This window comes from Squalius cephalus, assembly GCF_949319135.1.
Source record: "Squalius cephalus genome assembly, chromosome: 22".
Lineage (NCBI taxonomy): Eukaryota > Metazoa > Chordata > Actinopteri > Cypriniformes > Leuciscidae > Squalius > Squalius cephalus.
In genome coordinates, this window is record NC_137143.1 from 3,927,978 (window position 1) to 3,947,059 (window position 19,082).

The window sequence follows — 19,082 nt, forward strand, 5'->3', positions numbered from 1 at the left end:
CGGAAAGGCGTCAAGTACACTCCGTTTTTCAAGTTCAAATCCTCCCATGTTAATCTACTAACACTCCTGACTGCTTTGTCGGACAAAATGGCGGATGGCGAAGTATGATTGGTCAGATCACCTGTCAATCAAGCTCCCTGCGAAGGGTCAATTCCTATCAGGTTTGAGCATATTGTTCCAGAATCTATCTGAGGATCGTTCTGTATGAATACTCAGCTCCCCTAAGTTTGGTCGGAAGGTCGAAGGACTCTCACGAGGCCTCCCTGTTAGATCAGCCCTAGAGCTGGAGGTGCCTATTAGGGTCCCTTTCAGAGACTGGATGGGAATTCTTTTGGACCCCCTGGCCATATTCCCTTAAAGGAACCCCTTCCATGCAAGCTGTTGGTTCCAAGCCTTTGAGGGGCCTTGGTAGGCCTTCATTGTATCGGATGTATCGGATGCCTCTTTGAGTATTATACTGTAGCTTGGGCAGTGGTCGTAGGGAATACTGTCACTGTATGTGACCCGAAGGGTGAGTGTTTTGGCATTTCAATCTAATTTGACATTTTATAACAGATTTTGTAATTTGACATTTTGTTCCATTGTATAACAATTTTTCCATTGTTATATAATGGAAAAGTATAGTTGTTTTCGCGAATCCGTGTGAACTGGGATCGTTTTGACAATGTTGTCGTCTGTATGTGAAACTTTTAAACATCGTAAAGAAAAAACATTTATGTTTATTGTACACTGTTGTCGTGTAAATGTACCCTCAGATACCCCTCAATAAACCCATGCAGATATACATACATACATATATATATATATATATATATATATATATATATATATATATATATATATATATATATATATATATATATACACATGAATATATGCTGATTGCTTTGCCCCATTTTCCCCCTAGGACAACTGCCACAGATAACCTTGTGAGTTTATCTTCTTTTTTAAACATCTTTGCTTTGTGAAATCTGAACTTATGGTAAAAGTTTCATTTATAATAAAATATTGAACCAATCCTCAGGTATGGCTGCTCATTTGTGGTAGTTGCTGTCTTCATGCTGGCTGTGATCGTGGCAATCTCCTTTATCAGAATCAGTAAATCTGGTCAAAGCTCTGCAGGTAAATAACCAATCTGTTCTTCATCTTTTGTCATAATGTGTGCTGACACAAACACAATGAAATCTTGACCGGATGTGTGTTGATTGTGTTTTTCAGGAGAATCATTAAAAGACACAGAGACAGTCTAAAGAAAATCTTAACTCAGAAAAAGGCCGACATCATGCGAATTATCATAAGGATTCAATGAAATTATAAATAATGCAATATAAAAAGTTCTATATTTTCTCTTAAAGTTCAAGATTTTTTTATTTATTTGAAAGTCTTAATTTTTTAAGAGTCAGTAAACATACCTCTCCTGTGACAGGAGATCATACTGTGATTTGAGTTTACTCTATAGAGGCACTGAAAGCTGTAGTTAAGAAGATGCTGTGAATGTGTACTGTAGGTATGTGAACATCTGTTTATTTAGAAATGTATCTATAGTCAGATATATCTCCTTTATTTTATAATGATGCTGTGTATCATTTTTATTTTATTTTTATTTTTTTGTTTTAAAAAAAGGATTTCTAAATTCATTAAGTATCTTTTTTGTATCAGATATTTGTAATTTGACAATTTTATTTGTCTAAAGAAATATAGTTCTATTTTTTCCTCAGTGGAATCAGCACACTTTGTATTACATGTCTTTAACTACTATGTACTAACATAAAATAATAATAATAATAATAATAATTGTTTGGTATAACTTATTGTGTTGATGTTGTATTGCAAAACACTTGTGCTGCTATTGAGGGTTGATACGGGTGACAGGTTTGGGTTGGTTTAATGGTGGTTCAGGGGTAAGAAGGTTCAACAGTGTTGTTATAGATGGAATTACAAATTACATGGAGGCATTTTTAAATAAAGTATTTTTTTAAAGTACAATATAAAAACATGAATGTAAACAATGTAAACACTTATACCTATGTTGCAATCTGTTTGCAAATGAGTTAGGCTATTCATTTAGTGATGTAACAGTGCAAAACGAACTGTAATTTTGGAGTTTTGTTTCTTAGATCAGTTCATGAATCTCTCTGCTAATGAGTTAATGATTTGAATCAGGTGTGTTAAATGGTGAGTGAGGAGGTGGAGGTGAGTCCTCAAGAGCAGAATCGAAAACCACTGGTTTATTGACTGACTCCAAACCTAACCATTTCCCCATAAGCCCGAAAAATATCTAAACGAGTGAATAATTGTAAATTTTTAATTATTAATTTCATTGATTCAGTCAATTAATTAATCCACTCAGCATTTTCACTGGCCATAGTTTTGACATCGATACCATGGGGAAAAACTGCCAGATAGATATTTTTAATATCAACTTATAATTTGGCAGCAGGTATATTAGGCTGCTGTCACGTTAAGACCTGATGCACGGATCCATTATACTGTTACACATGCATTTTCTTTCTCAACTATTTACGTCCACTTAAAACTGACTGTGTTTATATGAATACTTGCAAAGTCAAAAAAGACATTTTGACAATATTGTGTGTGTATTTGACTGTTTAAGTGCAATAAGCAGCAAAAAAGGACTCAATTTAGTACTGAGAGGCAGGTTTATGTGCCACTCTGGCTGTGATTGCAAAATCTGCACGCAATCCCATGCCGAAATTGTGAGTGGGGGATGCAGGTTTGTATGTCAACTGGCTGTCGAAGAGATGAGAGAGCTAGAAAGCACAGCTGGTATTATGTATCTATTCTGCAGAAAATTATTGCACATGCACAGTCCTTTCAGTTTCGTTTTTCAATTCGATCAAGTGATTACATGTTCTCTCGATTGGATTAGAAAAGGAATAAACCACCCTTTTCAATCCGATCGAAATTTCATTCGGTTCGAGCTCAGTTGGATCGATTAAGGTGTTTACATGAAAGCTTTTCAGCCCTATTGAGCCATCAATCCGATTACTCACAAATTGTTTGGTTGCATGTAAACGTAGCCAAAGACTTGTGAAAATCTGACCTAGCCAATCTATTGTCACATATGCAGGTAGCAGACACAAAGATGATTCAGATAACAGGCTTTATTAACTATCCAAAAGACTCAGAAGATCACAGGAACGCACAGGATAAACGCAAACCAAACTATACCATGCATTGACAAGAACCGACAGAAAACTGAACAGAACCAGGGGTATAAATACACAGGAGGTAAAAAGAGAACTCAATTAGACACAGGTGGCTTCAGGATTTGCAGGTGGTCAGAATGAAGTGCGGATACGCTGTCAAAAGATGTCGGGAGTGGGCTATTGTCAGTCAGACCGCCCGCTCCATCCAAAGTATAGGTACACCAGAGTTCTGACCGCTACCGTCTTTATACTTTAAAATTTAATCCCGCGCCGCATGATTCCTTATGGGCGTTTCACACAGTATGCGGTGGTGAAATCGCTGCGCTGCTACAGCTTTTCTCAAGTATTGGAAGAGTTTTGTGCAGCATTTAGTGCAAATATTTTTTATCAGGTAATACATATTTATAAGTGTGTTATACCCGAATAAATAATAATGAAAAAAAGTTCAAAAGTCGGACTGTAAGCGAATGAGACTTACAGGAGAGCATGATTGCTATTCACACCCTTATTAAAATGGCTGTAATCTGTTACCACAATAGTACTTGATCTGTTTAAAATGATTTCATTGGTATATGTCTGCTAAGGTGTTAAATTAAAATTCTAAATTAAAATTTGTCTAAACCCGTTATTCATTTTTTCTATTTTTGATCTGAGCTCACAATCAGAAAATCGGAAAACGAGTCGTTATTCGTTTTTTTTTCATTTTAGTTCAGGAAATAAATAATGGAAAAACAAGTCGTTTTTCATTTTTTTGGGGGGTTTTAATTTGAAAAAAGATTGAACGAATGATACACGGGGCCTATTTTGTAAATTTTTGACTTCCAAAATAATCCGGCGGACCAGAAAATATTGCTGGCGGGCCAGTCTTGCCTGTTGCCGACCCCTGCCCTAAGGGATAATGTACATCCAGCCGGTTGTTATGGAATAAACACAGACGCCCACTTATTACATGGCTACTTGCCACATACAGTAAGTAAATAAGTAGACACAAAATATATATCTGAGTTGAAATATTTATTAGCTCTTTAAACGCAAAGCTTCTGCAGAGAGAGCAGTTTCTAGTGTGGCAAGTTCAAACTAGATGGACATTTAAGGTATACGGTATACAGTCATGCCACTTATTACACAGCATTTCGCAACATATTATGGGGTCAAGAGATATCGATTTGAGATGAAACTGTTATCCTATAATCCAACAGTGTACAAAACAGTAGTCACAAAATGGCAGCAGCTGCATTTATATGAAACAAGAGAAAGCGAGGCCATGATAATTAAATAACTGTACACAAAATATTGATTCGACTGAGTTTTAATATTTTATAAGCTCACCGAAAGCAAAACTTCCATGAAGAAAAACGTCTCGATTACATATTTAACCCTCGTTCCCTGAAAGAGGGAACGGGAGACGTTACGTTGACGTGCCGGCGTATCTACAGAACAAGCCAATGAACTTTGGCGTGCATGAATCACGTCACGTGCCCCGGCGTGCCGGTATGAACACGGAAGCGGACGCAAGCACATTTGTTTTTTGCTGAGGAGTCGAGATTGTGACAGCCGTACAGCGATGGTCAGCAACTGTGGCGATGGGACGTAACGTCTCCCGTTCCTTCCTTCAGGGAACGAGGGTTACATACTTAACTGAGACGTTCCCTTTCAGTCGGTCATGTTCGACATTACATCGGCGTGCCGACGTAATTGGGATCCCTATGGAAAATGGTACAGTTGCTGCCACATCCAGCGCCCTACGCAATACTCTCAGACCCCCAACTGACTGGGGCAGAAGGCCTGCGTAGAGGGATTTCAAACTGCTGTTCCGTTATAACCCACACAGTGGATCTCTTGGATAACTCTGGGAAAGCGTGCCTTTCCAGGAGAGAGGGACACTGCAAGGGCCACATCCTGCCCAAAGGGAGGTAACATGTGGACAATACACATATGGATTGGCCGGTCAGGGGCAGCACAACATATGGAATGTCACTGGGGTGGCTCCAGCCTGAGAGGGGGAGACTACACCGGACAGTGACGGCAGGGCCAAGGGAAAGACATGGGCTCACCACAGGGAGCTGATCATGGAAGAATACACATATAGGATCGCCGCAGGGATCACAACATATGGAACCCAGCCTAGCTCAAGTTACACAAGCATACGAGCACTAGGCCTGGCGTCGGACGCTCCGCAACATTTGACTGCAAAAGGGGTGCGGAGGAACTCAACAGGGTTCACCTAAGTGGGGGACTTGACTCGAGCAAAAAGAGAACGTATCCACAACCATGTGGAGGGGAGTGGCGCAGCAAGCCAACACTAGAGCAGGGACTTCGGTGTTACTGGCTGGTTGAAGCGAGCACACAGGAAGAAACCGGCTATACACGTAGGCTATAAAACCTAGAAAACGTGTTAGGTGTCGCCCAGCCCACAGCTCTACAGATATCTAGCAGTGAGGCGCCATGTGCCAGCACCCAGGAAGAAGCGATACTCCTAGTGGAGTGGGCTCTCAACCCGAGCGGGCTGGGAGTAGAACAACTGGCAGTGGGACGTATCCAGGGTGGCAAACAGATCTACCTGTGTGGTCCCGAAGCACCTCCATATCAGCTGGACCAACTAGGGATGGAGTCTCCATTCTCCCGGTACCACCTGCTGCCGTGAGAGCTTGTCGGCTGCACGGTTGAGCAGGCCCAGAATATGAATGGCGTGAAGCGACCTCAGATGCTTCTGACTCCAAAGGAGGAGATGGCGGGTGAGTTGTGACATGCAGCATGAGCGTAGACCACCCTGGCGGTTGTTGTACACAACGGCCGCAGTGCCATCCGTACGGACCAGAACATGCTTGCCTAGTAGCGGCGTTTTGAAGCGGCCCAGCGTAAGGTGTACTGCTATCAACTCGAGGCAGTTGATGTGCCAATGCAGTTAAGGCCCCGTCCACAGACCTGAAGCTGCATGCCCATTGTACGTGGCTCCCCAGCCTGTGGCAGAGGCATCCGTGGTGACCACAACATGCCTGGACACTTGCCCGAAGAAACGAAGGGTCCAACCACGGGCTGAGAGTTTGGCTACAGTGCGGCGTGATGGAAACCCGTCACGAGCAGCGCTGCCACGCCCATCTCGGGACTCGACCGTGGAGCCAGTGTTGAAGCGGACTGATATGAAGCAATCCAAGCAGCGTCACCGCAGCTGCAGATGCCAAATGCCCCAGGAGCCTCTGAAATAGTTTCCAAAACCGATATTTATTGGTCTCCCTCATGTCCGCCAGGTTGAGCCAGAGGTTCCTGGACCACCAAGGTGGACATCGCCTGACCCACTGAACGTGCCATCTCCTTCGTCGACCGGAGGGCGTGGTCGGTAGCCACACTGAGCTCCCAAAGGAGCTGGGTCAGAACCACCTAGTGCATGTCCATGAGCACCTGGGCCTAGTGAACCTGCAGGAGTGCCATGGCATGGAGGGAGGAAGCAGCCTGTCCACAGGCTCTTTAACCGTTCGCCGTTAGACCGGACGTAAACTTACAGGCCCTGGACGGGAGGCGTGGATTACCCCGCCAAGAGGCAGCGGAGGCCAGGCACAGTTGCATTGCAGTTGCACTCATGCACCTCCGAGAAGAATGGCACTGGGGCGGAACACTGAGAACAAGCGCGACCCGCCCCGAGAAACCAATCGTCCAACCGAGATGGTTCGGGATGTGATGGAGGGTTCCACACAAGCCCGACCTTCTCGGCAGCCCGGGAAAGCATAGCCGCCCATTCTGGATATATTCGATACTCAAACGTGATAGGGCTCCCTGAAGTGATCCCAATTACGTCGGCACACCGATGTAATGTCGAACATGACCGACTGAAAGGGAACCGTTCCTAGCAAGCGTATAGCATTGCTGACTTTAGCAGGCTCAACCCGGATGAGCATGTGTTATCTGTTTTCAGCGATTGTTGTGTAAGGTATAATGTACATCCAGCCAGTTGTTCTCTCAGAATAAACCCCTGACAGGGTGATGAAGAATCTTCCATCAGCCTGAAGGGGGTTTATTTTGAGAGAACAACCGGCTGGATGTATATTATCCCGCTTAATACACGGCTACTTGCCACATAAGTAAATAATTAGACAAGAAAAATGTTTTTGAGTTGAAATATTTTATTAGGTCTTTAAACGCAAAGCTTCCGTGGAGAGAGCAGTTGCAAGCATGGCAAGTTCAAACTAGACAGACATTTAAGAGATGCAGTACAGTCATAGCACTTATTACCAGAGATGGAAAGTAACTAATTACAAATACTTTCATTACAATACTTGAGTAGATTGTTCAATTTTTATAATTAAATTGTGATACTTTTACTTGAGTTGAATAAAAACAAAGTATTCAACTTTGCTACGTTTATTTTTCACAAAGGTGACGACAGAGCAACAGGGCGAGCTGACATTTCACAGACACTTTTTAAACTACTACTGCGCTGGAGTCCTGCGCTTCAGTCAATAACAGACAGGTCTGAAGTTAGACAGCCAATAACTGACAGGTCTGAAGCGATTCAGCCAATAACTGACAGGTCTGACTTGGGTGCAAAACCAATCAAAACATCCAGTTCAGCTGGGGGGCGGAGCGTTCAAACCGTGCTGACATTCAAATGGCTTTCCTGTAGCTCAAACAGTAGAGCATTGGCGCTAGCAACGCCAAGGTCATGGGTTCGTTTCCCAGGGAAAGCAAGAACTGACAAAAAAATGTAAAATGTGTACCTTGAATACAATGTAAGTCGCTTTGGATAAAAGCGTCTGCCAAATGCATAAATGTAAATGTAAATGTAAATGTCAATCACTGGCGTTCGCGTTTTGAATCACTATGGCTAACGTTTCAATAGTTTTGTGAATATAAGGGAGCGATGCTCATATTCTGATATTAAATTGAAATCGGTCATACCATTGGTATTACTATAGCACTGAGCAGTTGAAGTAAATAGAAAACGTTTCGGTTACTCACGTAACCTCTGTTCTCTCTAGAAGAGGGAACGAGTATTGCGTAGTTGCTACGCTACGGGAAAGCCTTTCTTTCTCGAGATACTGAAGCCAAAAATTATCCTTAATTTTTATAATCTTGTCAACGCAGTGCGGCAGCCTGCAGACCTAGGGCAAGCTTACTAGCGTGCCCATTGGCTGCCCTGCGGCAACTGCAGCAGCCTACCGCTGAGCCCTTGGCGTGACGTCACGACCAATGAGCGCGCTTGGCGCGCTTAATGCGTCACAGCCCGCGAAAAGGGGTGTGGCTTAGCGTATATAAACAGGGCTCGGAGGCTGCTTCTCTGGTTTCTGTCGCATGAAGCGAAATGAGCTCGTGGCGCGAGCACGGCGGGCTACGCAATACTCGTTCCCTCTTCTAGAGAGAACAGAGGTTACGTGAGTAACCGAAACGTTCTCTTACGAGAGGTTCTCTCGTATTGCGTAGTTGCTACGCTACGGGAACGCCCTTGTCAACGCCGTGCGCGCCCAGCATCCACTGAATGAGTTCCAGGGAGAGCCCGGGGAACGTGATAGCAGAGAGCCGGGCGGCCCGAAGAGGGCTAGCGCCGTACATAAGCACACTAGGGGGTTAGGAGCGGCACGGCCGGTCCGAACTGACAATTCCCTGTGTAGTGCAGCTCAACCAGTAGAGCTAAATCACACAACGTAGCCCGCGCACAGATAGTGGGCTGGCATACGTGAGACTTAGACTGATAACACTTTCGCCTGCAAGGCGGGAACATCCAGGTTGTAAAACCTAACAAATGTGGAGGGGGAGGCCCAGCCTGCCGCTGCACAAATGTCATGAATGGGAATCCCGCTGGACCACGCCCACGACGAGGCCATGCCTCTGGTGGAGTGAGCTCGAATGCCCAATGGGCACTGCAGGTCTTTAGACGCATAAGCAGCAGCAATAGCGTCCACTATCCATCTGGACAGGCTGTGTTTCGAGGCGGCGAGACCCTTGGTGCGCCCACCAAACGAAACAAAGAGCTGTTCCGAGCGCCTGAAAGCGGCGGACCGTGAAATGTAGTTTCTCAACGCCCTGACCGGGCAAAGGAGATTACTATCGGCCTCGCTGCCGTGCGCTGGCAGGGCTGAGAGGGAAATGACCTGTGCTCTGAAGGGAGTGCCCAAAATTTTGGGAACGTACCCATGCCTCGGTCTGAGAATGACTTTGGAGTCATTAGGTCCGAACTCGAGGCACGCGGCGTTAACAGATAACGCGTGAAGGTCTCCCACTCGTTTGACTGAAGACAGAGCTATCAGAAAAACGGTTTGTGCGTGAGCTATCTCATATCCACAGTTTCCAAGGGTTCGAAGGGATGCGCTCTCAGGGCCTCCAAGACCAGAGAAAGATCCCGCATAGGAACCGAGGGGGGTCGCGGGGGGTTCATCCTCCTGGCTCCCCTAAGGAAGCGGATGACGAACTCGTTCCTTCCTAATGCGCGGCCTCGCTCTGAAACAGAGAGCGCTGAAATGGCCGCAACATAGACTTTGAGCGTGGAGGGGGACCTGCCCGCGTCCAGTAGCTCTTGAAGGAAACACAGCATTCGCGATACCCCACATGTCTGTGGATCGAGCCCCTTAGCAGTGCACCATCTGTTAAACACTGACCATTTCGACATGTAGAGCCGCCTCGTAGAGGGAGCTCTAGATTGTATGATCGTGTTCATGACCCCGTCTGGCAGATCAGCGTGTAATCGTTGAGGCTCCACGCATGCAGAGACCAGCGCTCTGGATGGGGATGCCATATCGAGCCGCGGGCTTGAGAGAGAAGGTCTCTCTTCACCGGTATCGGCCAGGGGGCTGAGTCTGCCAGCTGCATTAGATCCGGGAACCAAGCTTGGTTCTCCCAGCATGGGGCTATGAGGAGCACTGAGTGGCGCGCTTCCCTGATTCTCTCGATGACCTGAGGCAGCAGAGAGACCGGGGGAAAAGCGTACAACGGGCCGCTGGGCCAGGTCTGGGCCAGCGCGTCCTCGTTCTTAGAAGAACTCTGGGCAATGAGCGTTGTCTTTTGACACAAAAAGGTCGACTTTCGCTTTGCCGAAACGGCGCCACAGTGACTGGACTGTTTGGGGGTGTAGAGACCACTCCCCAGGGGGAACGTTGTCCCTGGACAGTCTGTCGGGGCCCTCGTTCAGGTGGCCAGGCACATGCGCGGCTCTCAGCGAGCGCAGAGAGTGCTGAGCCCACACAAGGAGGCGTTCCGCCAGGGTGCAGAGCGTCTATGATCTGACACCGCCCTGGCGATTCACATAGGCCACTACCGATGTATTGTCCGTGCGGACTAGAACATGGTGACCGTGGAGGAATGGGAGGAAGTGTTTGAGCGCTTTCTCGACCGCGAGCATCTCTAGACAGTTTATGTGTAGGAGATTCTCCTGGTCTGACCAGCGGCCATAGACCGGTCTGCCTCGAAGAGCGCTCACCAACCTAAGTTGGAAGCGTCTGTCGAGACGACTTTCCGGTGTGAAATCACTCCCATAGTCACTCCTGTGAGATACCATTCGGCCACCAGCCAGGGCTGCAGGGCTGAAATGCAGCCCTGATTCACTCTGACTCGCAAGCCGCCGGCCGCCCAGGCTCGGTGGGGCACGCGCGCTTTCAGCCAGCGTTGAAGCGGGCGCATGCGCAGTAGGCCCAGCTGGAGCGCTGCTGCAGCTGAGGCCATATGCCCCAAGATACGCTGGAATGTCCTCAGCGGAACCCGGCTGCCTATTTGGAGGGATGCGGCGAGGAGGCGGATGCGGCGCGCGCGCTGCTCCGACAGTCTGGCCGTCATAGCCACCGAGTCCAGTTCTATTCCAAGAAAGGAAATTGACTGACGGGGCGATAGCGAGCTCTTGGTCCAGTTGACCGAGAGACCCAGCTCCTCCAGATGGCTGAGAAGCACTGTACTGTGAGACACAAGTTCCGTCTCTGACTGCGCTAGAATAAGCCAATCGTCCAGATAATTCAGTATTCGCTTTCCCTGTTTTCTCAGGGGAGCGAGGGCCGTGTCCATGCATTTCGTAAATGTACGGGGTGCCAAAGACAGGCCGAAGGGCAGGACTGTGTACTGATATACTCGACCGTTGAAGGCGAATCTCAAGAATGGCCTGTGACGGGGAGTTATCTGGATCTGAAAGTATGCGTCTTTTAGATCGAGAGAGACAAACCAGTCTCCTGGGCGAATCTGCGCCAGGATTTTTCTGGTTGCGATCATTTTGAACGGCCGTCTCATGAGGGCTTTGTTCAGATGTCTCAGATCTAAAATAGGTCTTAACGCTCCGTCCTTCTTGGGTACGAGGAAGTAGCGGCTGTAAAAGCCTGACTCGCTCAGAGAAGGATGAACCTGTTCTATAGCCCCTTTGCGCAGCAGCTTCGCTATTTCTGCTTGAAGCAGGTGCGCAGCTTCTGGACTCACTCTCGTCTCCGTCTGTGCTGTAAAGCGCGGAGAGCGACGAGCGAATTGAAGCGAATAGCCGTGTTTTATAGTATTCAGCACCCATTCTGACGCGCCCTGAATCGCTTCCCATGCTTCCGCATGCATAGCTAGGGGTCGAATGGTCTCTGGGTTCAGATCGCCGCGCTGCGCGGGATGGGGAACCTGTATCAGAGAGGATGGAGCGGCGTGCGCGCCGCTGGTGCTCGAACACGGGGGCTGGTAAACAGTATTGGCCGACTGTACAGCGTTCAGTAGCTCGGTCCCATCGGATGGAGCGTGATTTGCTGTCAAACATCCCAGGCGTGAGAGTGGCGTGGGGCTTATAATGTCTAAAAGTGAGTGCGCATGCTCGTGAGCGGGCGCAGAGTTTACACTTATGACACGGCCAGTGTTTGGGAGCTTTAGAGGGTCTGCGACCCAAGGTAACTGACTGGCAGAGCGAGCAGCGGGTAGGTGTGAGCACAAAGTTGTGGGCACATTTTCTACACTTAATACTCGAGCGGCTTGCGTCCGCTTCATGAGAGAGCGCTCTGTGCGGGTTACCATGGGGACCCTGTTTGTGTGAAGCAGTGAGCACATGGGAGTGGGCACATTTTCTACACTTATGACACCTTCGGCCAGAGCCGGAATGTTTGTGAGCTTTAGAGGATCTGCAACCCGGGGTAACTGTGTGACAGAGCGGGCAGCAGCTAGGTGTGAGCACAGAGTTGTGGGCACATTTACTACACTTAGTACTCAAGCGGCATGTGTCCGTTTTATGAGAGTGCGCTCTGTAAACGTTACCGGGGAGACCGTGTTTGTGTGTAGCAGTGAGCACATGGGAGTGGGCACATTTTCTACACTTGTAACACCATAGGCGTTATAAAGCAAATGCTTTGATGGCTCATATGTTTAGACGCTCATGAATACTCAAGCACCATCCTGTGAGATGCGGGTTCGCTTTCTGTATGTAAGAAAGCTGGCCGCGAGCTCGGAGAAGCCAGCAGAAAAAATATATATTTCTGCCGCCGGAGCCGGATTAGAACTCGGGTCTCCGGTGCGGCAGCGTAATATTCTGCCACTGAGCCACAGGGGCACATATGAGCTTCCAGTTGGTGCGAGCATATGACCGAGCGTCGTGTTTCGGCGTTTGTTTGCAGGCGCGCGTGTATTAAAACAGGCCCGTTTACTGCAGCATTAGTATTTCCAGCCGCCTGAACTTAGAGGGGACTGAGAAATATGTATCCCGTGAGATGCGGGTTTGCTTTCTGTATGTAAGAAAGCTGGCCGCGAGCTCGGAGAAGCAAGCAGAAAAAAATTTATTTCTGCCGCCAGAGCCGGATTAGAACACGGGTCTCCCGCGTGGAAGCCTAATGTTCTGCCACTGAGCCACAGGGGCATACATGAGCTTCCAGTCAGTGCGAGCATATGACCGAGCGGTGTTTCGTTTCGGCGTTTGTTTGCAGGCGCGCGTGTATTAAAACAGGCTCGTTTACTGCAGTATTAGTATTTCCAGCCGCCTGAACTTGGAGGGGACTGAGAAATATGCGAGAAATTGGAGGTAGTCCGGCCTAGGCGGGACGAGAACACTCTCTTCCTCCTTTCGCCGGTGCTCGTGACGTCCGCTCTGATATCCTTTGAGAACGGCGCAGTTGCGCGGCTCGAACAAAGGGAGAGAGAGCGGGAAGATGTCATCATGTGCTGTGACATCGTTTGTTTGCAGGCGTGCGTGTATAAAAACAGGCTCGTTTACTGCAATATAGATATTTCTAGTCGCCTGAGCTTAGGAGGGGACTGAGAAATGTGTGAGAAACGGAGGTGGCCGGTGAGTGACGCGCGCGACCGAGACGCGGGGTAGCTTTCTTATAACGTAAAGGAAGCCAGCCCGTGACAGTCTACTTCTGACATCCCTTGTGAGCGGCGCCTTGCGCGGCTCGAACAGAGGGGGAGAGGGCGTGCGTCATCCGGGGGGGGGGGTAGCTTTCTTGTAACGTAAAGGAAGCTATAGCCCGTGACCGTCCGTTCTGACATCCCTTGTGAGCGGCGCCGTTTGCGCGGCTTGACAGAGGGGAGTAACCAGCTGGACTGCTTCATCCCCTGAGGCGACGGCAGTGCGGGCGAAGCCGGCCGCTGCGCGTCGGAAGGTGGGGGGGAGAAGGAGATAGCGAGGCTCGCGGGAGGGGCTCCGGCGAGCGCTCAGCTGTCATAACCGGCTCGGAAGGCCTTTGAGAGCGGCGTTTCTTCTTACGCGGCCCGGAAGAGGCAGCCGGAGAAGGGGGAGGATCATCAAACATGGCGAGTCGAGCCCGCAGGGTCGACATTGGCAAATCCTCACACTGTTCGCAGCCGCCCGAGGAAAGGGCGCGGCTGCGTGTCGAAGCCCAGGCAGAGAGCGCAGATACATGGCGGTCTCTGTCGCTGAGCGTGGCTCTGCACGAGCCACAGGACGAGCGAGGCATTTGAAACAACGCCTCGCGCTCTTTTAGATGCAAAGTGTGTCGCGGGGCGAACACACACAACACAGAGCAATAAAGGATATATTCGCCGGATAGCGAAGCAGGCAGGGAAAGCTGAAGGCGGCGAAGGCGGCCGGCATCCTCAGTCTGAGATCCTCGGCGTGCTGGTCGCTTGATTCGACGGCGGCTTCCTCAGAGTACAGCGATGCGGAGAGCTTCGCTGAAAAGACAGAAATCAGAGAAGCAGCCTCCGAGCCCTGTTTATATACGCTAAGCCACACCCCTTTTCGCGGGCTGTGACGCATTAAGCGCGCCAAGCGCGCTCATTGGTTGTGACGTCACGCCAAGGGCTCAGCGGTAGGCTGCTGCAGTTGCCGCAGGGCAGCCAATGGGCACGCTAGTAAGCTTGCCCTAGGTCTGCAGGCTGCCGCACTGCGTTGACAAGATTATAAAAATTAAGGATCATTTTTGGCTTCAGTATCTCGAGAAAGAAAGGCTTTCCCGTAGCGTAGCAACTACGCAATACGAGAGAACCTCTCGTAAGAGAACTCGGCTCATACAAGGACCCAGTTATTGCATGGACGGAGCAAGAACAATGTAAGTGTCTAAAATGCATGCATACAGTTGAGTTTAATGCTTTAGCTTGCCCTCTTTAACAATACAATTAAATTAAATGTACAAAGCAAACTTTGTACGAAGTTGAAATAACCTCAACATTAACAACAAGTTACAACAGTGAAATAATGATAAAAATCCACCCAGAGCTTTTTTTTTTCTTTTTTTTAATCCCCATAAATCCTAAGCATTGTCTCAGAACAAGCAGATCTCAGATTCAGGGCAATGTGACGTACTTTTGCACAGGCCCCTCCCACGACTGTTGACGGACACTAGAGTTTTAGCATAGGCCCAACCTGAGTGAGCTAAACACAGTCCCCCATTGTTTCAACGCAGGAGCAGCTGTAGACAAGAATGTCTCCTAAGTGATTGAGGTGTTTTGTTATAAGATGCAAGAATGAACATAGCAGTCTTCATTTACTTTAGTCGTTACTCAAGGATTGATCTGTACCAACTGTTGTGCTTGTGATGCAGCTGCTACTGAGAGTTTCTGTTTTGATATCACTCCATGGGATGAGATTATCCTGACAGAGCGCAAGCTTATGAGGCTCCGCCCTCTGTGCTGGGAGCAGCAGCTCATTTGCATTTAAACGGATACACACAAAAACGGCGCTTTTCTCAGCCCCAAAAAGTGACAATTTAAACATGCTGTAAAAAATTATCTGTTGGGTATTTTGAGCTTAAACTTCACATACACACTCTGGGGATATCAGGGACTTATTTCACATCTTGTGTAAAGGAGCTTAACCTGTTAAGCTTCACCAGTGCGTCGGCGCACTGAAGCGTTTTTTTTTTTAGTTAGTTAAAAATTACTATCAGATTTAATGTTATACATTGACAAACTATACATCATTAAAAAGATATAAGACTCAAGTTTCAGTATTTGACCACTATTGTATTCTGAAAAACTTATAGTGACAGTTATGTCTTAATTTGTGTCAGGAGTTATGAAATGAAAAAAATGAGTCGATACCTTTAATATGAATTATGCGCGTCAACCGCTTTCATTCATAAAAAACTCCCGTGCTGTCGTCATGACAGCGATACACAAAACAACGTCCCTCAGGGCTTTAGCTCAAAAATGTGCAGATTTGGAGAAATATTGATATATTTTCATAGGTTTTCATCAGATTTCTATAGACAGGAATAATATTTATTGAATTTATGCCCAAATGCGTCGATGTAATCATTATGAGTGCTGGATACTGTGATGTATTGTGTTTTCAATCCATACCAACAGCCTGAGGGCGCTACATGCACAATAATAGTCCATATATAGAACATGAAGAAGAGGCATGATCATGTGACATTCCAGGAAGTCTCGAACACATTCAAAGCTATCAGAGATCGCTGTAACATGTTTTGAAGACAATAAACATGATTGAAATGATATTTGGTTTACCTGTGTTCTTCGAGTAATGTCAGGTATTTCCATAATAATAGATTATATTTATAATGTAATGCTAATCGATATAGACTTTATCATTGTGCAGAATAAAATATATATATATATTTTCTGTCTGATTTTTTTATCTGAAGCGAAATTATATCACAGAAGATTATTTAAAACACTCGACTTGCGTTATAAATTAAGTTTGGAGCACAAACATAGTTTTAATCTCATAAATTGTTGTGTATTGATGGTGTGCTAAGCTAACATGCTAGCTAGCCCTAGGTGCACCTGCCACATATAGCAGTTATCCTTTTATGTTTTTTTTCTAAATATGCTTACTGAAATTCAAGCAGGGCATTTGATCCAGTTTTTAAATGTTAAGTGAGAACTTTGATAAAAGAAATTAGGGATTGAAACCCTATGAATAGCCAGTCGTTAGTAACTATAATGCAGACAAAAGAAATGCATATTTCGAGCCATAACCAGGCTGGAGAGGTGTGAATGTGTGCAGGGGGAGACTGAGACTGAATGGGGCTCGTTTGCACCACAAAACAATAGAGACAATATACTGAATTGATGTTTAGAAGATGGCAATAAACATCAGTAGCATTTTAAAGTAGCAAATCAAAATAAAGTCATTGACATGGTCTTGAAAAACATTTAACTAAATACAGAGTTTTGGACTTATTATCTTCAGATTTTAAATATAAAATGTTTAGACATGTTATGAGGATGAAGGATGAACCCAATAGCAGACAGTTTGCAGGACACACAAGGTTTATTATATACAAAAAGGGAAAACAAAACCCACGAGGGGGCAAAACTAGACAAGACTACGAGTGACTAAACTAGACTGACTTGACAAAACTAGACTACAAATAAACAGCTAATACAGAAACAGAACTCTCTCTTGACAGGGTACTCACAATGAACAAAGTATCACAATGAATGATAGCAGATGACATGGAACACTCAGGTAGGAATCACAATGATTAACAATGAACCAGCCCAGGACAGCAAACACAAGGGGATTAAATAGGGAGAAACTAATGAGGGAAACAGGTGACAAGGGTAAAGCAATGATGACTAAACGAGGATAACAAGGGGGCGGGGCAAGAGAACAAGACAACACAAGCACATGGCCCAAACAAATGGCCATGTGCTTGCACATAAAACATGGGCCTGTCATGATCCTGCCTCAAGACCAGGGAAAATCAGACAGGAAGGCAGAATCATGACAAGACATGTGGCCTTAGCTGTAGTGCATTTCTAGATTGCTCCAGTGCCAACTTCAATTTTATTTTCATGAGGATGTTTCATAAAAATTAATTTCTAATAACTTTACAAAACTTTGAAGCTATTTATAACAATTTTTTTCATTATGACAATAATTGATTCTACATTTACAATAAACTGCCAGGTGTCAGCTTTCAAATGAGATCATACTTGTGCTTTTAGTACAAAGGGTTCATGAACTGTATCTGTTTAAGTTTGGGTATGTCATTTCTGGGGATTTTTCAAAAGTGGCGTTGCAGCTTAACAGGTTAATAGGTGCCCTTAAAAGTTTGTTGTTTCACTTAACCCATCTGTAATGATAAAACACTTATTCCAGAGGTTAATGACACAATATCCAGAAAACTGGAAAATAATAGTACCCCAAACTAACACATACAAGCCATAAAGTGCAGTCACCATCACACACACTCATACTAGACACATATCAACATAAACCGCTCATAGTCAAGGTTTTCATTAGCAGTTAGCTCTAAAAATATTTACCTCACATTTTTACCTAATTTTACACGGTCTCTTAACCATTTTCAAAACAATCTGCATTATTCATTTCTTTTTTGAAGAGTCAGCAGGGTTGTTTTGGTTCATTATCATTATTTTGTTAAAGCTTGCTTTAGCAGGCCGATAAGAGACAGACAGAGTACCATCCCTGCCTCCACTCAAGCAGTCTCTTCCAATATACACACAAATAGTCTTTTCAACAGCCTCCTAAGACTGTAACTTAGACAGACAGTAATATTAAATTCCACTCCACTCTCATTACCATCTCACATAAAACACCTTCCATCAGGAGATGCCCAGTGGCGGCGTGACCCCCTGCCTTAGGTTGCCCTTTGTTTGGCAAAAGAGGATCTTGCCCGTCATTGAGAAATCACCTCATGCACACTGGCAACCACACTTTTCCCATTACAAAATCTTTAAAGGGGTCATGCACTTTTACAAGTTGATTGTACTGAAATGTGTGTTGGCAGTGCCTGTACACAACCATCATAAAATGATAATCCATCCAGTGTTTTTTTTTTGTTGTTTATCTTCTTATACGTTTTCCCCCATCTCAAATCAAGTCGTTCGATTTTGTGACGTCACAAAATTGACGCCCCTCCCACGATTGTTGATTGACAGCAGCGTTTCAACACAGACCTGCCCTCGCTCGTGAGCGAGCTGTCAATCATAGTCCGCGCGGACCGGCGCGGTCATTGTTGATACGCTGGAGCACTGTCTATGAGCAGAATGGCGTCTAAGCGATTGTGGTGTTCTGTTCTTGGGTGTAATAAGGAACACAGCAGTCATTTTGATGTTCCTAAATCCGAACCGCTGAAGACGCAGTGGCTGAGTTTGTTTTCGAAGGGACTATTCCCCACGATCAACGTCAATGCTTTCATGTTTGCGCGAATCATTTCACACACCAGACTGCTTTACAAACGAGGTCAATATAAAGCTGGTTTTGCTAAGAAGCTGCTCCTGAAAAAAGGATCGGTACCAACCATTTGTGTTCCTGCTGCACCTCCAGAAGAAGTGAGTGTAACGTTTTATTAACCTTTATATTAATCTTTATATTAATCTTTGCAAATCGCTAGCACGCTTCATGATGAATGCGGCTGTTTACACTCAGGGTACATTACGGCATGTTTTCTATATACGACGTTCTCAATATAATTCATAATCCCACATTTATAATGAACAACGCGTTATGGTTATTGTGTTACGGTGTGTGCACAGAACAGAGGGGCGGGGTGAGCAAAGCTCATTATCATTTAAAGACACATGCACTTA

The 19,082-nt window shown here is 46.0% G+C and overlaps 1 protein-coding gene across 3 annotated transcripts in view; it reads left to right on the forward strand.

Moving 5' to 3' along the window:
- Window positions 1-19,082, forward strand: part of LOC307150301 (uncharacterized protein) — an 86,193-nt gene that overhangs the window by 27,095 nt on the left and 40,016 nt on the right. Inside the window, exons 6-8 of one of the 3 annotated variants that reach the window (XM_079857392.1) lie at window positions 908-929; window positions 1,025-1,122; window positions 1,219-1,769. The exons of 1 other annotated variant lie outside the window; for it this stretch is intronic. In XM_079857392.1, the coding sequence (XP_079713518.1) occupies window positions 908-929; window positions 1,025-1,122; window positions 1,219-1,250 (152 nt within the window). In that variant the 3' untranslated portion in view covers window positions 1,251-1,769. Of the gene's footprint in view, window positions 1-907; window positions 930-1,024; window positions 1,123-1,218; window positions 1,770-19,082 lie in introns of those variants that run through there. One more of the 3 variants, XM_079857390.1, reaches the window with a different exon arrangement.